This window comes from Sorghum bicolor, chromosome 1, assembly GCF_000003195.3.
Source record: "Sorghum bicolor cultivar BTx623 chromosome 1, Sorghum_bicolor_NCBIv3, whole genome shotgun sequence".
In the NCBI taxonomy this organism is placed as follows: Eukaryota; Viridiplantae; Streptophyta; class Magnoliopsida; order Poales; family Poaceae; genus Sorghum; species Sorghum bicolor.
In genome coordinates this window covers 1,288,358-1,301,581 of record NC_012870.2, presented here as the reverse complement: position 1 = coordinate 1,301,581, position 13,224 = coordinate 1,288,358, and the positions used below count along the sequence as shown (strand labels likewise).

Here is a 13,224-nt window from a genome sequence, read left to right as displayed (position 1 = left end):
CAAGAAAACGTCACGCCTTAACCCATCAAAGAATTAGAGACCTTTTAGTGTGCGTGTATAGGACCACGTGATTGCGGACTAATAAACCACCCAAAATAGTTTAGAATGAATTCGTTTTGTCTAAGGTCTTATTTAGTTGCAATTTTTTTTTACAAAATGAACACTGTAGCACTTTCGCGTGTATTTGATAAATATTGTCCAATCATGGACTTACTAAGCTTAAAATATTCGTCTCGCAAATTACAAACAAATTATATAATTAATTATTTTTTAATCTATATTTAATGTTCTATATATGTGCCGCAAAATTCAATATGACTATGAATCTAAAAAATTTTGTAAAATTTATTGAAAACTAAACAAGGCCTAATTCTATCGATGCTATTATGCTCTGGTTATTTAAAAAAACAAAACTATACATGTTATGTGCAGTGCAGCACCAGCAGGGCGAAGCTATATGTTGATTAGAGGGTGTAAATGTACCCTCTAAAAATTATAAAAACAATGATTAGATCTAAAATTTTATCATATATGTACTTTCATAAAAGATGTCAGTGCATCCGCAAGCTAAGGCCTTGTTTAGATCTGATTTTTTGAAAATTTTAACACTGTAGCATTTTCGTTTTTATTTGACAAACATTGTCCAACTATGGAGTAACTAGGCTTAAAAGATTCGTTTCGCGATTTACAGACAAACTGTATAATTAGTTTTTGTTTCTATCTATATTTAATGCTCCATGTATGTGCCGCAAGATTCGATGTGACGGAAAATCTTGAAAAGTTTTTGTTTTTGGGTGAACTAAACAAGGCCTAAGTACACCTCTCTAGTTTACTCTAGCTTTGCCACTGAGTACCAACACACTAGGCCTTGTTTAGTTCAAAAAAATGGAAAATCGACACTGTAGCACTTTGGTTTGTATTTGACAAATATTGTCCAATCATGGACTAACTAGGCTCAAAAGATTCGTCTCGTCAATTCCGACCAAACTGTGCAATTAGTTTTTATTTTCGTCTATATTTAATACTTCATGCATGTGTCTAAATATTCGATGTGACGAGGAATCTGAAAAATTTTGTAAATTTTTTAGGGAACTAAACAAGGCTTTACTTCCACGCAAAATCCAAAATTTTTCAAGATTTCCCATCACATTGAATCTTTAGACGCATGCATGAAGTATTAAATATAAACGAAAATAAAAACTAATTGCACAGTTTGGTCAGAATTTACGAGACAAATATTTTGAGCCTAGTTAACCTATGGTTGAACAATAATTACCACAAACAAACGAAAATGCTAAAGTGTCGCGAAATTTTTCTCTTCGGAAACTAAGGCCGTGTTTAGTTGGTGAACTGAAAATTTTTGTAATACTGTAGCACTTTCGTTTGTTTGTGATAATTATTATTTAACCATAGATTAACTAGGTTCAAAAGATTTGTCTCGTCAATTCCGACCAATCTGTGTAATTAGTTTTTATTTTTGTATATATTTAATACTTCATGTATGATGGAAAATTTTAAAAAAATTTAAATTTTCAGGTGGAAGTAAACAAGGTCTAGACACGGCCCAGTAGTAGTAGTAAAACTTCGAAGGCCTTTCTTCTAGAATATAGAATAGAATATGCGACAGCATATTACTTCGTCGCGGCGTTTATTATTATTTCTTGATTGATCCTGACTTGCACGGAATCGTCATGGAGGCCACACGCTTCTCTCCGTGTCTTGCTAACGAAGGAAGAGGGAGAGGAAGGGTTCAGATTTGGAGTCTTTTTTCTATGTGTGATAAACCTGATAGTGGGTTGAGATCCAAACCAAACCCACACCAATCCAAAACATATATATATATATATATATATATATATATATATATATATATATATATATATATATATATATATATATATATATATATATATATATACCATGACTTCAATTATCCACACCAAACCAAACCACTTATGCGCTAGACCCATTAAAATATATTTCCAACCCACCATTTTACCGACACCTCATGCTATTGTTTATATTTAGCCATAAACAAAACCAAAAAATAAATAGATAGAATAAAAAATTATTGTAAACTCTATTATTTACAGCCAAACCAGTTCAGCCTATTTTAATAGGGCCCAAACTAAACTGGCCCAACTGCTTTTTCAGCCTGTTTTAATCTAAACCAATACAGCCCAAAAGTAAAACCAAACCAAAAAATCCGGTTTTAACCCAAAACATTGTCAGGTTTATATGTGTCATTACGAAAGAAGATAGTTTTCTTTTGGCCTGTTTGACAAAGCTCAGCCTCGCTTATAAAGCAGTTTTTTTAAAAAAAAATAGCTTCATGAGTAACTTTTTATATCAAGTTGGGTTGTTTTGGGAAATAGAGAATCAAAGCATATTAAGTTTGATCAACATTTTAAAAATTAGAAAAACTATAACATCAAATAGATATTAATATGAAAATATAACTAATAAAGAACCTAGTGATACTTAAATTTAATCAAAGTTAAGATACTTTGATTCTTCAAGATTCTTGAAATAACTTGTAATTTGAGATAGAGAGAGTAAATATTATTACATGCCACAACGGGTAGAAATTTGTTTCTCGAATCTCGACCATGTGTAAGGCCACATTTTGATACTCTGAATTTTGAGAATACGGATAGAAAAAATCCCACAATTCTATATTTCCATCCAAACCGCTAGATTTCATAGGAATTTGGATGGGATTCTAGTGATTCTAAAAAGTTCAGAGTACTCCCCCGTATCGCATTTAAAAGTCGTTTAGGACAGTGACACGGTTTTCAAAACATAATTTTGACCTATTATTTTTATAAAAAGTATTTAGAAAAATAATATATGTATACTTCTATGAAATTATTTTTCAAGACGGTTTTCAAAAAAGTTTTCACTCGTCACATTAAATGTTTTGATATATGCGTAGAGTACTAAATGTAGATAAAAAAACTAATTACACAGTTTGGTTGAAAATTACGAGACAAATCTTTTAGGCCTAGTTAATCCATGATTAGCCGTAAGTGCTACAGTAACCTACATATGCTAATGATGGATTAATTATGTTTAATAAATTTGTCTCCCAGTTTACACGCGAGTTATGTAATTAGTTTTTTTATTAGTATCCAAATACCTCTTACGACATCCTACCAAATATTCGATGTGACACCCAAAAAATTTTCGACCCCCAACTATAAACAAAGCCCTTGTTTAGTTCCCAAAAAGTACCTAGTTTTTTTTAAGATTTTCCGTCACATCAAATCTTACGGCACATGCATGGAACATTAAATTTAGACAAAAAAACTAATTACATAATTTGACTATAATTTGCGAGACGAATCTTTTAACTCTAGGCCTTGTTTAGTTTCTAAAAAATTTTGCAAAATTTTTTAGATTCTCCGTCACATCGAATATTTAGATGTATGCATGAAGTTTTAAATATAGACAAAAATAAAAACTAATTACACAGTTTGGTCGGAATTGACGAGACGAATCTTTTGAGCCTAGTTAATCTATGATTGGACAATATTTGTCAAATACAAACGAAATTGATACTATTCACATTTTGCAAAAAAATTTGCAAGTAAACAAGGCCCTAGTTAGTTTATAATTAGATAATATTTATCAAATACAAACGAAAGTTCTACAATATCCGAAACTAAAATTTTTTGCCAACTGAACAAGGCCCTAACGAAGAGGATGTGCCTAGGACTTATTTAGTTCACCCCAAAAACAATTTTTTTTCAAGATTTCTTGTCGCATCGAATCTATAGATGAAAATAAAAACTAATTGCACAGTTTGTCTGTAAATTGCGACACGAATCTTTTAAGCCTAGTTACTCTATAATTGGACAATATTTATCAAATAAAAATGAAAATACTACCGTATTAAAATCCAAAAACTTTTTGATCTAAGGCCTTGTTTAGTTCCGAAAAGTGAAAATTTTTCGGTACTGTAGCACTTTCATTTGTTTGTGACAATATTATCTAATTATTGACTAACTAGGATCAAAAGATTCATCTCGTGATTTACAGCTAAACTGTGTAATTAGTTTTTATTTTCGTCTATATTTAATGTCTCATGTATTTGCCACAAGATTCGATGTGACGGAGAATTTTGAAATTTTTTTGGTTTTCAGGGTAAACTAAGGCCCTGTTTAGTTTTCCACCTAAAAATTTTGTATACATCCTATCGAATCTTTGGACACATGCATGGAACATTAAATGTAGATAAAAAAAATAAACTAATTACACAGTTTGGTTAAAAATCACGAGACGAATCTTTTAAGCCTAGTTAGTCCATGATTAGCCTTAAGTGTTACAGTAACCCACATGTGCTAATGACAGATTAATTATGCTTAATAGATTTGTCTTGCAGTTTCCTGACGAGCTATGTAATTTGTTTTTTTATTAGTTTTTAAAAATCTTTCTCGACATCCTTCCGACATATCCGATGTGACATCTAAAAATTTTTCATCTCCAATCTAAAAAAGGCCTAAGGCCGTGCAAGGCCCTTGCTTATGCGTTCAAACAGCTTTGTTTGTCTACCCCCGGTGGCGAAACCAGCAGCGGTGGTGTGAAGGCGAAGAATCCAACGGGAGGCGTGTACCGGGTCAAGTTTTCAAACCTGCTACTGTTTCCCCTTTCCCCTTGGCAGCAGCAACAAGGGAAGGGAATTGCGGTGCGGCCCCGGAACGCGAAAAGTTTTAGGCGTACCACGGTGGTTGTACCTAGCGGCAGCAGCGCGGGAGCCCGACGCCCCGAAATGACGAGCCTGCCCTCCCCGCGCTTATCCACTCGCGCCATCCTCAGCCACAACCCTCCCGGGCTCCGGCGTAATTCGGCCACAACCCCCGGGGGCAGCGCGGTAATCTCGGCCCGCGCCCGTCCCCACCTGCGCCTCGCCGCCCATATCTTCTCGTCTCGTCTCCCCCTTCGCCCTTCCTCCAATTTCTCGCGGCGTTCGTCCCGTCCAAAATATCGCCCCCCCGCGATCCCCTACCTCGCCGCCGACTGGCTCCCCCTCCACCTCGCCGCCGGGCAGCGGAGACCCCTCAGGGCCGGGATCGGGTTCCTCCTTCCCCGGTAAGGATGCCCTGCCCTGCCTTTCCTCTCTCTGTTCGTGTCGTTGGATTGCTCCTCGTCCTGCTCTGCCCTGCCGTTTTTGGTTTCCTCGCCGCGACCGCGAGTACATCGGGTTAATCCTGCCTGGCAATTTCGCTCGGAACTGGTGTACCCCCCGCCCGGCTCGTTGTGAATTTGCTCTGCTCGGTGCAATTCTGGAGTGCCAATTGCCCTCAAATTTTTCCTCGGGGGTTCAATCGCACCGCCATTCCCCGTTAGGTAGCCCCTGTCTCAAGTAATCGAATCAGGACCCCGCATTCCACCCACGACGATTTCCCCCCACGTGCTGTCTAGACATTTTTATCCATCTCAACCAATTATTACGTCGTGTGATGGACGGGTGTGTTGTTCTTGTCTGTTCGCGAATCGCGGCGTCGGTTCGTCGCGGATTCGAATCTTCTAGAGAGGAAGAAGAAGATCTCCGCGCCTAGCCGCACGGCCGGCCGGGTCTGTGACGCGTTTGGTTCGTTTGTGCTCTTGTACGCATGAGTCACCACTTTTTTCCTTTACTTTGTTTGATTTGATATGTTACTGTTCGATCACCTTTTGCATTGTTCACGTGCTTGGTACTTCGCCGCATGTAGACACAGGGACGATGCATATCGGGTAAATTGCACATGCTTCCATCCTTTCTCTCCCCCCCCCCCCTCTTTATGGATTTGGATCTTACCCAGAGCCGTTTAAATCATGTTTTACCATGGAATTGAAGTCACTCAGGGTAAATGGTAGAGAAGGCCAAAGTATACCAAGTTGATTGCCGTTTCTGTCAAGTATACTTGCAATTGAATTGATTGTGGAAAGTGGCCTGTTCCCATAGGTCCTTTATAGGTTGTTAGGCTCTGTTTTGCACGGTAGAGCTACTTTCCAGTGCAGGAAATGAGAACCGATGCATATACTCCTAAAAGGTTGTTTGCTTAGTTTCTGTGCCCTCATGGTTTGTTTGCTTAGTTCCTTGTGTCTCCATGGTTTCTTTACATAGTTCTGTGTTTAGTACCAAGTATTGAAGCAAAGATTTCCTTTACTCTTCCATTGCAGATTTTTCCATGCACGTTAGGCTAAAAATGCTTTGGTCTGAAACCTATCTGCTCTTTTTTCTGGCCAATGATGGTGTCAGCAACATGTATCAACGATGATGATCTGCCGCTGAAGCTTGCTCAAGCTGCAATAAAGCATGACGGTTGTGCACATAATGATGCTTAATCATTCATGCTGCTATACCCTCGAGTGGAACTTCCTTCTTCTGATGCAACCATATATAGGTGGACCTAGTTTTGAGGTGTCTGCGATGAGTTTTGAAGGCGGCGAGGGATCTTTGCTGCGGAGTTCTATTTGTTCTCAGTGATTCTTGGCAAGCGCTCTTTGTTAAAGTTAATAACCATGGAAAGGTAAGTAGTAATTGCCCTTTTCACCTTGTACTCTAGATGGTCTGAAAGGTTAATTTTAACTTCCTATTTCTTGCAGGTACAAATTGTTACGGGAGATAGGTGATGGAACCTGTGGGAATGTTTTTATGGCTTATAATGTAGAAACTAATGAAATTGTAAGTTCAATGACACATCTATTGAAACATTTTGCTGTCATATTCGTTATATCAAATCAAAACCTTGTAGCATTGTTCTTAAAAAAAAATAATGAACCCCCAGTCGTGTATGCACTATTTTACCGGCTCAATTCCAGCAATAGCATATTATACCCATCTGGCTGTTTCACTGAAGAGCTGTTTTTATAAAAAATAGCTGGCACCTACAGTATTAACCCCAACAAACCTGCTCTCTTTGCTCCATCCAGGTTGCCGTTAAAAAAATGAAGAGAAAGTTTTTCCAATGGGAAGAATGCGTTAGTCTTCGAGAAGTGAAGGTATATTCTGTTTTGTCAAACTGGATGGATCACATATGTATTCAGAAGATACTGTCTTGCAACTTGGTTTCCTTAACAAAGAAATATCCTTCTGCAGGCTCTTCAGAAACTAATTCACCCTAACATTGTGAAGCTGAAGGAGGTGACGATGGAAAATCATGAGCTGTTCTTCATCTTTGAACACATGGTTTGTTCCTTGTTACTTCTGGCATGATTTTTTTTACCATATTTGTGGTATAAATAAAATAAAAAAAGAACAAATGAAAAAAGGCTATTTTACCAAGCTATTCCCTAAAGGCCCACATTGTTGAGATGTCGATTTCATGGTTTTGAAGGCGGCAAGGCGTGACGTGGCGAGCCACTCATTCTAGTTGACTAGGCGACACCTAGGCAACCATAAGGCAGCCCACAAGTGTGTCCTTATCCCTTCTAAGGAATCGCTCCTTCACACAGGCATCACATCTTCGCGCATCGCATCTCCTCCACGCAGAAGCGCTGCCGCACGCATCACTCCTTCACGCATCTCCTCCCTGCTTCACGCACGCAGATGCAGTGCCGCCGCATCTCCCTCCTTCAAGCAGGCGCAGCTCGGTCGCTCTAGCGCCGCCACATCTCCTCCGTCATGGCTCATGCAAGTACAGCGCCACCCTCCCTCCCTTGCGCTGCTCGTGGCTGCGTGCACTCAGCCTGCCCTCTGCTCCTTCCCTACCTCTTGCTGCTGCTCCCTCAGATCCGCCGCAAATGACCCAGGCGGTGCTGGATCTGGTGGGGATGAGTGAGGAGGTAGCTGCATGGCCTCTCCCTATTGTTTTCCTCTGCTTTTGGCTCGGCGTCGGGGACACCTTGCTCCCTGCGAGTGCCTCGACGCCTAGGCGACGCCTTAAAAACCATGGTCAATTTCTGTGATGGTTAACACGAGAATTACATGGGAGACGAAACATACTAAATTGGGTTATATTAACCACAAAATCAGTTTCACCTATGTTCATTAAATGAGTGAACCACTACTATTTTCTTATATTTGTGATGTATTATGCTCACTCAGTGAGAGGTGTACCTCTTTCAGATGAACATTGGGTTTTCCTAAGCTGCCTTTTTACTTGCATCTAAGTGTTGTCAGCTGTTTTTTCTTTTCAGGACTGTAATTTATATGATGTCATAAGAGAAAGGCAAGTTCCTTTCTCTGAAGTGGATATACGGAATTATATGGTCCAAATACTGCAAGGTCTTGCTTATATGCATAATAATGGATTCTTCCACCGCGATTTGAAACCTGGTAATGTGGCTTGCTCATATTACATTGGGATTATCTTGTCTATGTTCTGGTTAAAGTGATTGGATTCTTTTTCTGTTTGTTAGAGAATTTGTTGGTGACAAATGGTATTGTTAAAATTGCTGACTTCGGGTTGGCAAGAGAAGTATCTTCCAATCCTCCTTACACTGATTATGTTTCCACCAGATGGTGAGTTTGTGTATGAAATTTGAAATTTGATTATACATATATAGTGATATATTATAGAACTAAACCCTCGATCATCTATATTATTTAGGTATCGGGCTCCAGAGGTTCTACTACAATCTTCAGCTTATACACCTGCTATTGGTAATCTCCTGGCGCCCTTGTCCTGCCTTTTGGTGTGCTATTAACCTTTTACTTTCTTGTTATGTATAGTCTACTCTATTTCCAATACCCTTATGCATAATGCATGAAAATGATTCCTCTTATGTTGCAAAAGATAGCTAGAAAAAGATTTGCTTTACTCTGCAGGCCATTAGTTTGTCATGCTTTATAGCTTCTCATATTTGTATGATATCCAAACATCAGTACAGCACATAGTTTCACCTCAGCAATGAGCAAACAATAAAGTGTTCTTTTTTTGAAATGCATACCTTTTCTCTGTGGCTTTTAGCTTGTGATATCACCATTAATAGGTGCGTGCTTTTGCAGACATGTGGGCGGTTGGTGCTATTTTGGCTGAGCTTTTTACACTGTCCCCACTTTTTCCTGGTGAAAGGTAATATTGCAGTGCTGGTTTTTGTGGACGATCACTATATTGCTTCAGCAGTTACCTGTATTAGATATCATGTATTAATTCTAACAGGGCCTTATCGCATATATGATACCTGTTTAGCACATGTATTCTACCTTTTGAGTTATGCTGATGTGAACTTTAGTTTGTGCTCTATTAATAGTGTTTTATTTTCAATAATCAACTTGTAGTTCTGCTGAACTGAACTTTTCTAATTCACAAGTATATTTTGTGTTTTGTCTTAATGGGGCCACTAGCCTGGAACTTACACTCTACACTTTATTTCTCTTTGCTTATACTATTTTAAACTTTAAAGACCTCACAGCTGCAACTGTGTCTGGAATTGTGTTTTTCATTGTTGTTTGTTCTTTGGTTCATGCCTTACTTCGTACATGTATGCAAGCAACCTTATATGATTGATGCTGTTGAAGTATTGGAGCTTAAGTTAATAAAGTGTGCACTGAAACTTTTGGACCAATATTTTTACCATTGATATTGTGTGATTTTACATTTCTTCTGTTGTTTCTTAACAGTGAGACAGATCAGCTTTACAAAATATGCACTGTGCTTGGGACCCCTGATTGCACTATCTGGCCAGAGGGAATGAACCTGCCTCGTTCATGTAGCTTTAAGTTTTTTCAGGTGAATTTGAGTTCCATCTGGACTCTGGGGTCATTGGATTAAATTTTTCCAGGCCCTTGCCTTGATTTGCTTTTCCTTTCTGACAGATTCCTCCAAGAAACTTATGGGAACTTATTCCTAATGCTTCATTGGAAGCAATTGACTTGATCCAGGTACATCAATAGACTGCTACTATGCTGTTTGGATATGAAACAAAGTTCTCGGCTTATCTAATGGCCTGGTTGGATACAAACAGACCTGCTATAAACCTGCTAATTATTAGCTAGGGGCTGCCAACTATTAGTTCTATTAGCTAGTTTGGAGTTGCTAATAGTTCATATGCACCTTCAACTCAATATCCAACCACCTATTAGCAGGTGGATCCAAACGGCCTCCTACTAAAAATTAGTTAGCTATAAAAAATAGCAGCTAATAGCTAGCTAATTTTTAGTGAATCCAAACAAGCCCTAAGTACTAATTCTGCATAAATCAAGTACTAATTCCCCACCTTTTATGCTCTGGATATATCTAGTTTTGTTGCTTTACATCATTTGTGCAATGAAATTCTCAATATTGACATGGTACCATTTTGCTTCTTTATGTTAGCAACTTTGTTCCTGGGATCCACGAAGGAGGCCAACTGCTGAGCAAGCATTACAGCATCCCTTCTTTAATGTATTGTTACTTGTTGAACCTGTCATTTGGGGGTACAGTTTGTTCCATTTCGAGTGGCCTGACTCGTGAGTTTTCTAGGTGTGCAACTGGGTACCAAGACCTGTCCATGATGCTTCCCATACAAAAATAAATGAAACTAGTGAGTCTTTTTACCAAAATTATGGTCATGACATTTCTTAACTTTTTGTAAGACAATTATATTTGGACTGAATCCTTCTATAACTTTAACAGAAACACAACCGAGATTGGAACTGAATCTTTGGGATTTCAGCACAGAACCTGATGATTGTTTCCTTGATTTAACTCTCAGTCTAAAGCCAAGTTTTCCTGGAACAGGTGCATGAATTTTTATATTCCTGTAAACTTCATCCCTGGTTTAATATTTGGTCGGAGTAGCATTGTGAGGTTCAAGAAGTAGTCATCACTTATCTTGTTATCTTGCCAACTGTAGCATGCTGTTTTACATTGCTATTTTTTTTATTGCAGACCTTGCTAACCATGTTCCACAACGTACAGAAGAGGTGAGACGTTATTAGAGTGTTTGTGTAAACGATTTTTGTTAGTGCAATTGTTGCCAATGTGTCATCCTGATATTTGTTACTTTGACATGCAGGAAATTCTACTGTACTCAGGATTTGAGAATACCCCTGTGAAGTCCGGTATGTCTCTTTGCGCTAATTTGTTGTTTCTTTTTGGGATTGTTTGTTGCTCTTCCTTGCCACAGCAAAATGTCAAGCTTGGTATCACATTTGCTGACCCTGAAAAGGGCTAACAAATGCGGTAACTAGTATTATTGACATAATATTTGCCATGTGTTGCGCTGAGTGAGCTTTAACACTAGTATCTAGATGCAATTTTTGGTTAAGTTGACAAGTGTTTGCTTCTCTGTAAGCAGGTTTTTGGCCTCTGGTGCCATCTGATCGTCCCGTTGGTGATGTTCCCGTCATACCATCCTGGCAGCAGGCGTATATGGTTGACAGGTGAGTGTGGGCACATTCGTCCTTCCTTTGTAACTCTTTGAAAGTAAATAGAATGGATGTACGAGTATTATCCAATAACAAGCACTGTGTCGTGTGTGCAGCCAAGCCGCACTGCCAGGATTTTCTGGTTCTCCGTTCGGCCATTCGTTGCAGCCGAACCTGTTGGAGAACCATTCGCTAGCACCAATCCGGCAGGTGAATTTCTTCTGACGGAGACAGGATTAACAGATTGATGAGCATTCATACGATTCTTGCGTTCTTCTTGATACTTCCAGCTTCTCGCTGTATACACACTAGCTTGACTCGAATAAGTGGCGGCAGGCAGTAGATGAAATGTATATACAGTTCGTAGCTCTTGATCTTTCTTTTTTTTTCCCTCCTTCTCCACCACCTTTTTTTTTCGTCTGGTCGTATACCACATCGTCCCCTATGTAAATAACGGCATGGACATCTCTCTCCCAAAAGAAACAATTTTGTATGAGCGATGTTGCAGTGATGTGGATGAGCACCGAGTTGCTGAGCATGGTATGTGTATCAGTGTAGTAACGCCGGCTGCTGTGGTGCTTGCTGTTACAGTGGTCATGAGAGATTTAGTTCACATCGAATAAAAACTAATTAAACAATTTATCTGTAGTTTGTGAAATAAATCTTTTAAGACTAGTTATTTTGTGGTTGAACATTAAATAAAAATAAAAATACTACGGTAGCTTGGCTAGCGCCGAGCTAATGTCATGTGCGGACTCTGGAGTCTGGAGAGATTAATAAATGTGGGATATGACCTGACAGTGTTTGATATTGTTGTCACGGCCTGGCCAGAGACACATGCGATCTGAGCAAGGACGGTGTGGTGGCGATGGCGGAGGGGCTGCAACTTCCGCTTGCAAGTTGCAAGCAAACGGAGTAGCAGGGCGTGGGCGCCTTGACGGGGGTGACTGGCCGTCGCCGGAAAGGTTTGGCAGGCTGGCCTGGCCCGGGAGCTGTCAGCCGTCGCCGGAAAGACTGACACACGGAAATCCTAAACCCTAAACGAGCTCAGCTCACTGCCGCTCAGGCGCTGACTGTCAAGTAAGGTTAAGCCTTATTTAGCTTCCATTTTTTTAAAAAAAAATTTCTATCACATCAAATTTTACACTTGCACAAAACATTAATTCGCTGAGATGAATCTTTTGAATAGTCTTTAGTTAGATAATAATTGTCAAATACAATGGGTTGTTAAAGTTTAACATGTACCATAGCATTTTCGTTTTATTTGATAACTAGTGTTTAATCATAGACTAACTAGACTTAAAAGATTTGTCTCATAAATTACTCTCTAGCTGTATTTTTAGTTTTATAAATAACACGTACATGTAGTTACTTTCATCTTCAATAAACCACATTGTGTATATGTCAATACTTGTTTATCGGTTTGAATATGTTTATATACTCATATTAAGATACTCTAAATCTTACCACGTGAAAAATTTTCAAAAAAAAAATAATATATTTTTAATATATTACTAAAATGTCATTACTATATTATATACAATTAGTATAACCATATACTCTATGTATGTATATATACTTAACATATATATCACTCTAAATAGTCTGATATGATCACATACTTCGTGTATATATACATTTCATCTGGTCATATAAATCAAGAGATATATGCATGAGCGCGTATAGGAAAAAACGCGCGACAGACGGTAAACAACTGTGTTCGATTCGCGCGCGCTCGTGTCCTGTTCTTGTATGGCACTGCGAGGCAGTGCAAGAGCGACGGCCGTTGTTGGTGTCGTGTGGTCTGGTCTGTTGAGCGGCGGGGGCGCCTAGCCTGAGGCCAGAGCAGTGGGCATCACATGGCTGAGCGAGAAGGCGAGGAGAGCCTCGCTGGCTGGCAATGGTGAGTGGTGACACAGCAGAGCAGGGCGAAGATGCTATGCAGC

General features: G+C 39.1%; 1 protein-coding gene across 3 annotated transcripts; it reads left to right on the top strand.

The window, feature by feature from the left end:
- On the top strand, nt 4,936-11,816 carry LOC110431890 (cyclin-dependent kinase F-3). Of its 3 annotated transcripts, XM_021451652.1 has the most exons (19): nt 4,936-5,091; nt 6,245-6,307; nt 6,390-6,515; nt 6,592-6,670; nt 6,919-6,987; nt 7,085-7,174; nt 8,125-8,263; nt 8,347-8,449; nt 8,538-8,590; nt 8,936-9,002; nt 9,551-9,659; nt 9,746-9,811; nt 10,245-10,313; nt 10,392-10,452; nt 10,545-10,649; nt 10,800-10,834; nt 10,927-10,972; nt 11,209-11,293; nt 11,395-11,816. In XM_021451652.1, exons 3-19 carry the CDS (start codon nt 6,508-6,510, stop codon nt 11,501-11,503), a joined length of 1,293 nt encoding a protein of 430 aa, XP_021307327.1. In that variant the 5' UTR covers nt 4,936-5,091; nt 6,245-6,307; nt 6,390-6,507; the 3' UTR covers nt 11,504-11,816. The 3 variants fall into 3 exon arrangements, with proteins under 3 accessions (XP_021307327.1, XP_021307326.1, XP_021307325.1); XM_021451651.1 differs by having other exon boundaries at nt 6,245-6,515; XM_021451650.1 differs by having other exon boundaries at nt 4,939-5,091; nt 6,166-6,515.

Excerpts from the sequence above, each read along its gene's own strand:
- LOC110431890 (XM_021451652.1), top strand. Across the intron at positions 8,450-8,537 it reads GATTATGTTTCCACCAGATG|GTATCGGGCTCCAGAGGTTC; the intron begins GTGAGTTTGTGT and ends TATATTATTTAG. Across the intron at positions 10,973-11,208 it reads GAATACCCCTGTGAAGTCCG|GTTTTTGGCCTCTGGTGCCA; the intron begins GTATGTCTCTTT and ends CTCTGTAAGCAG.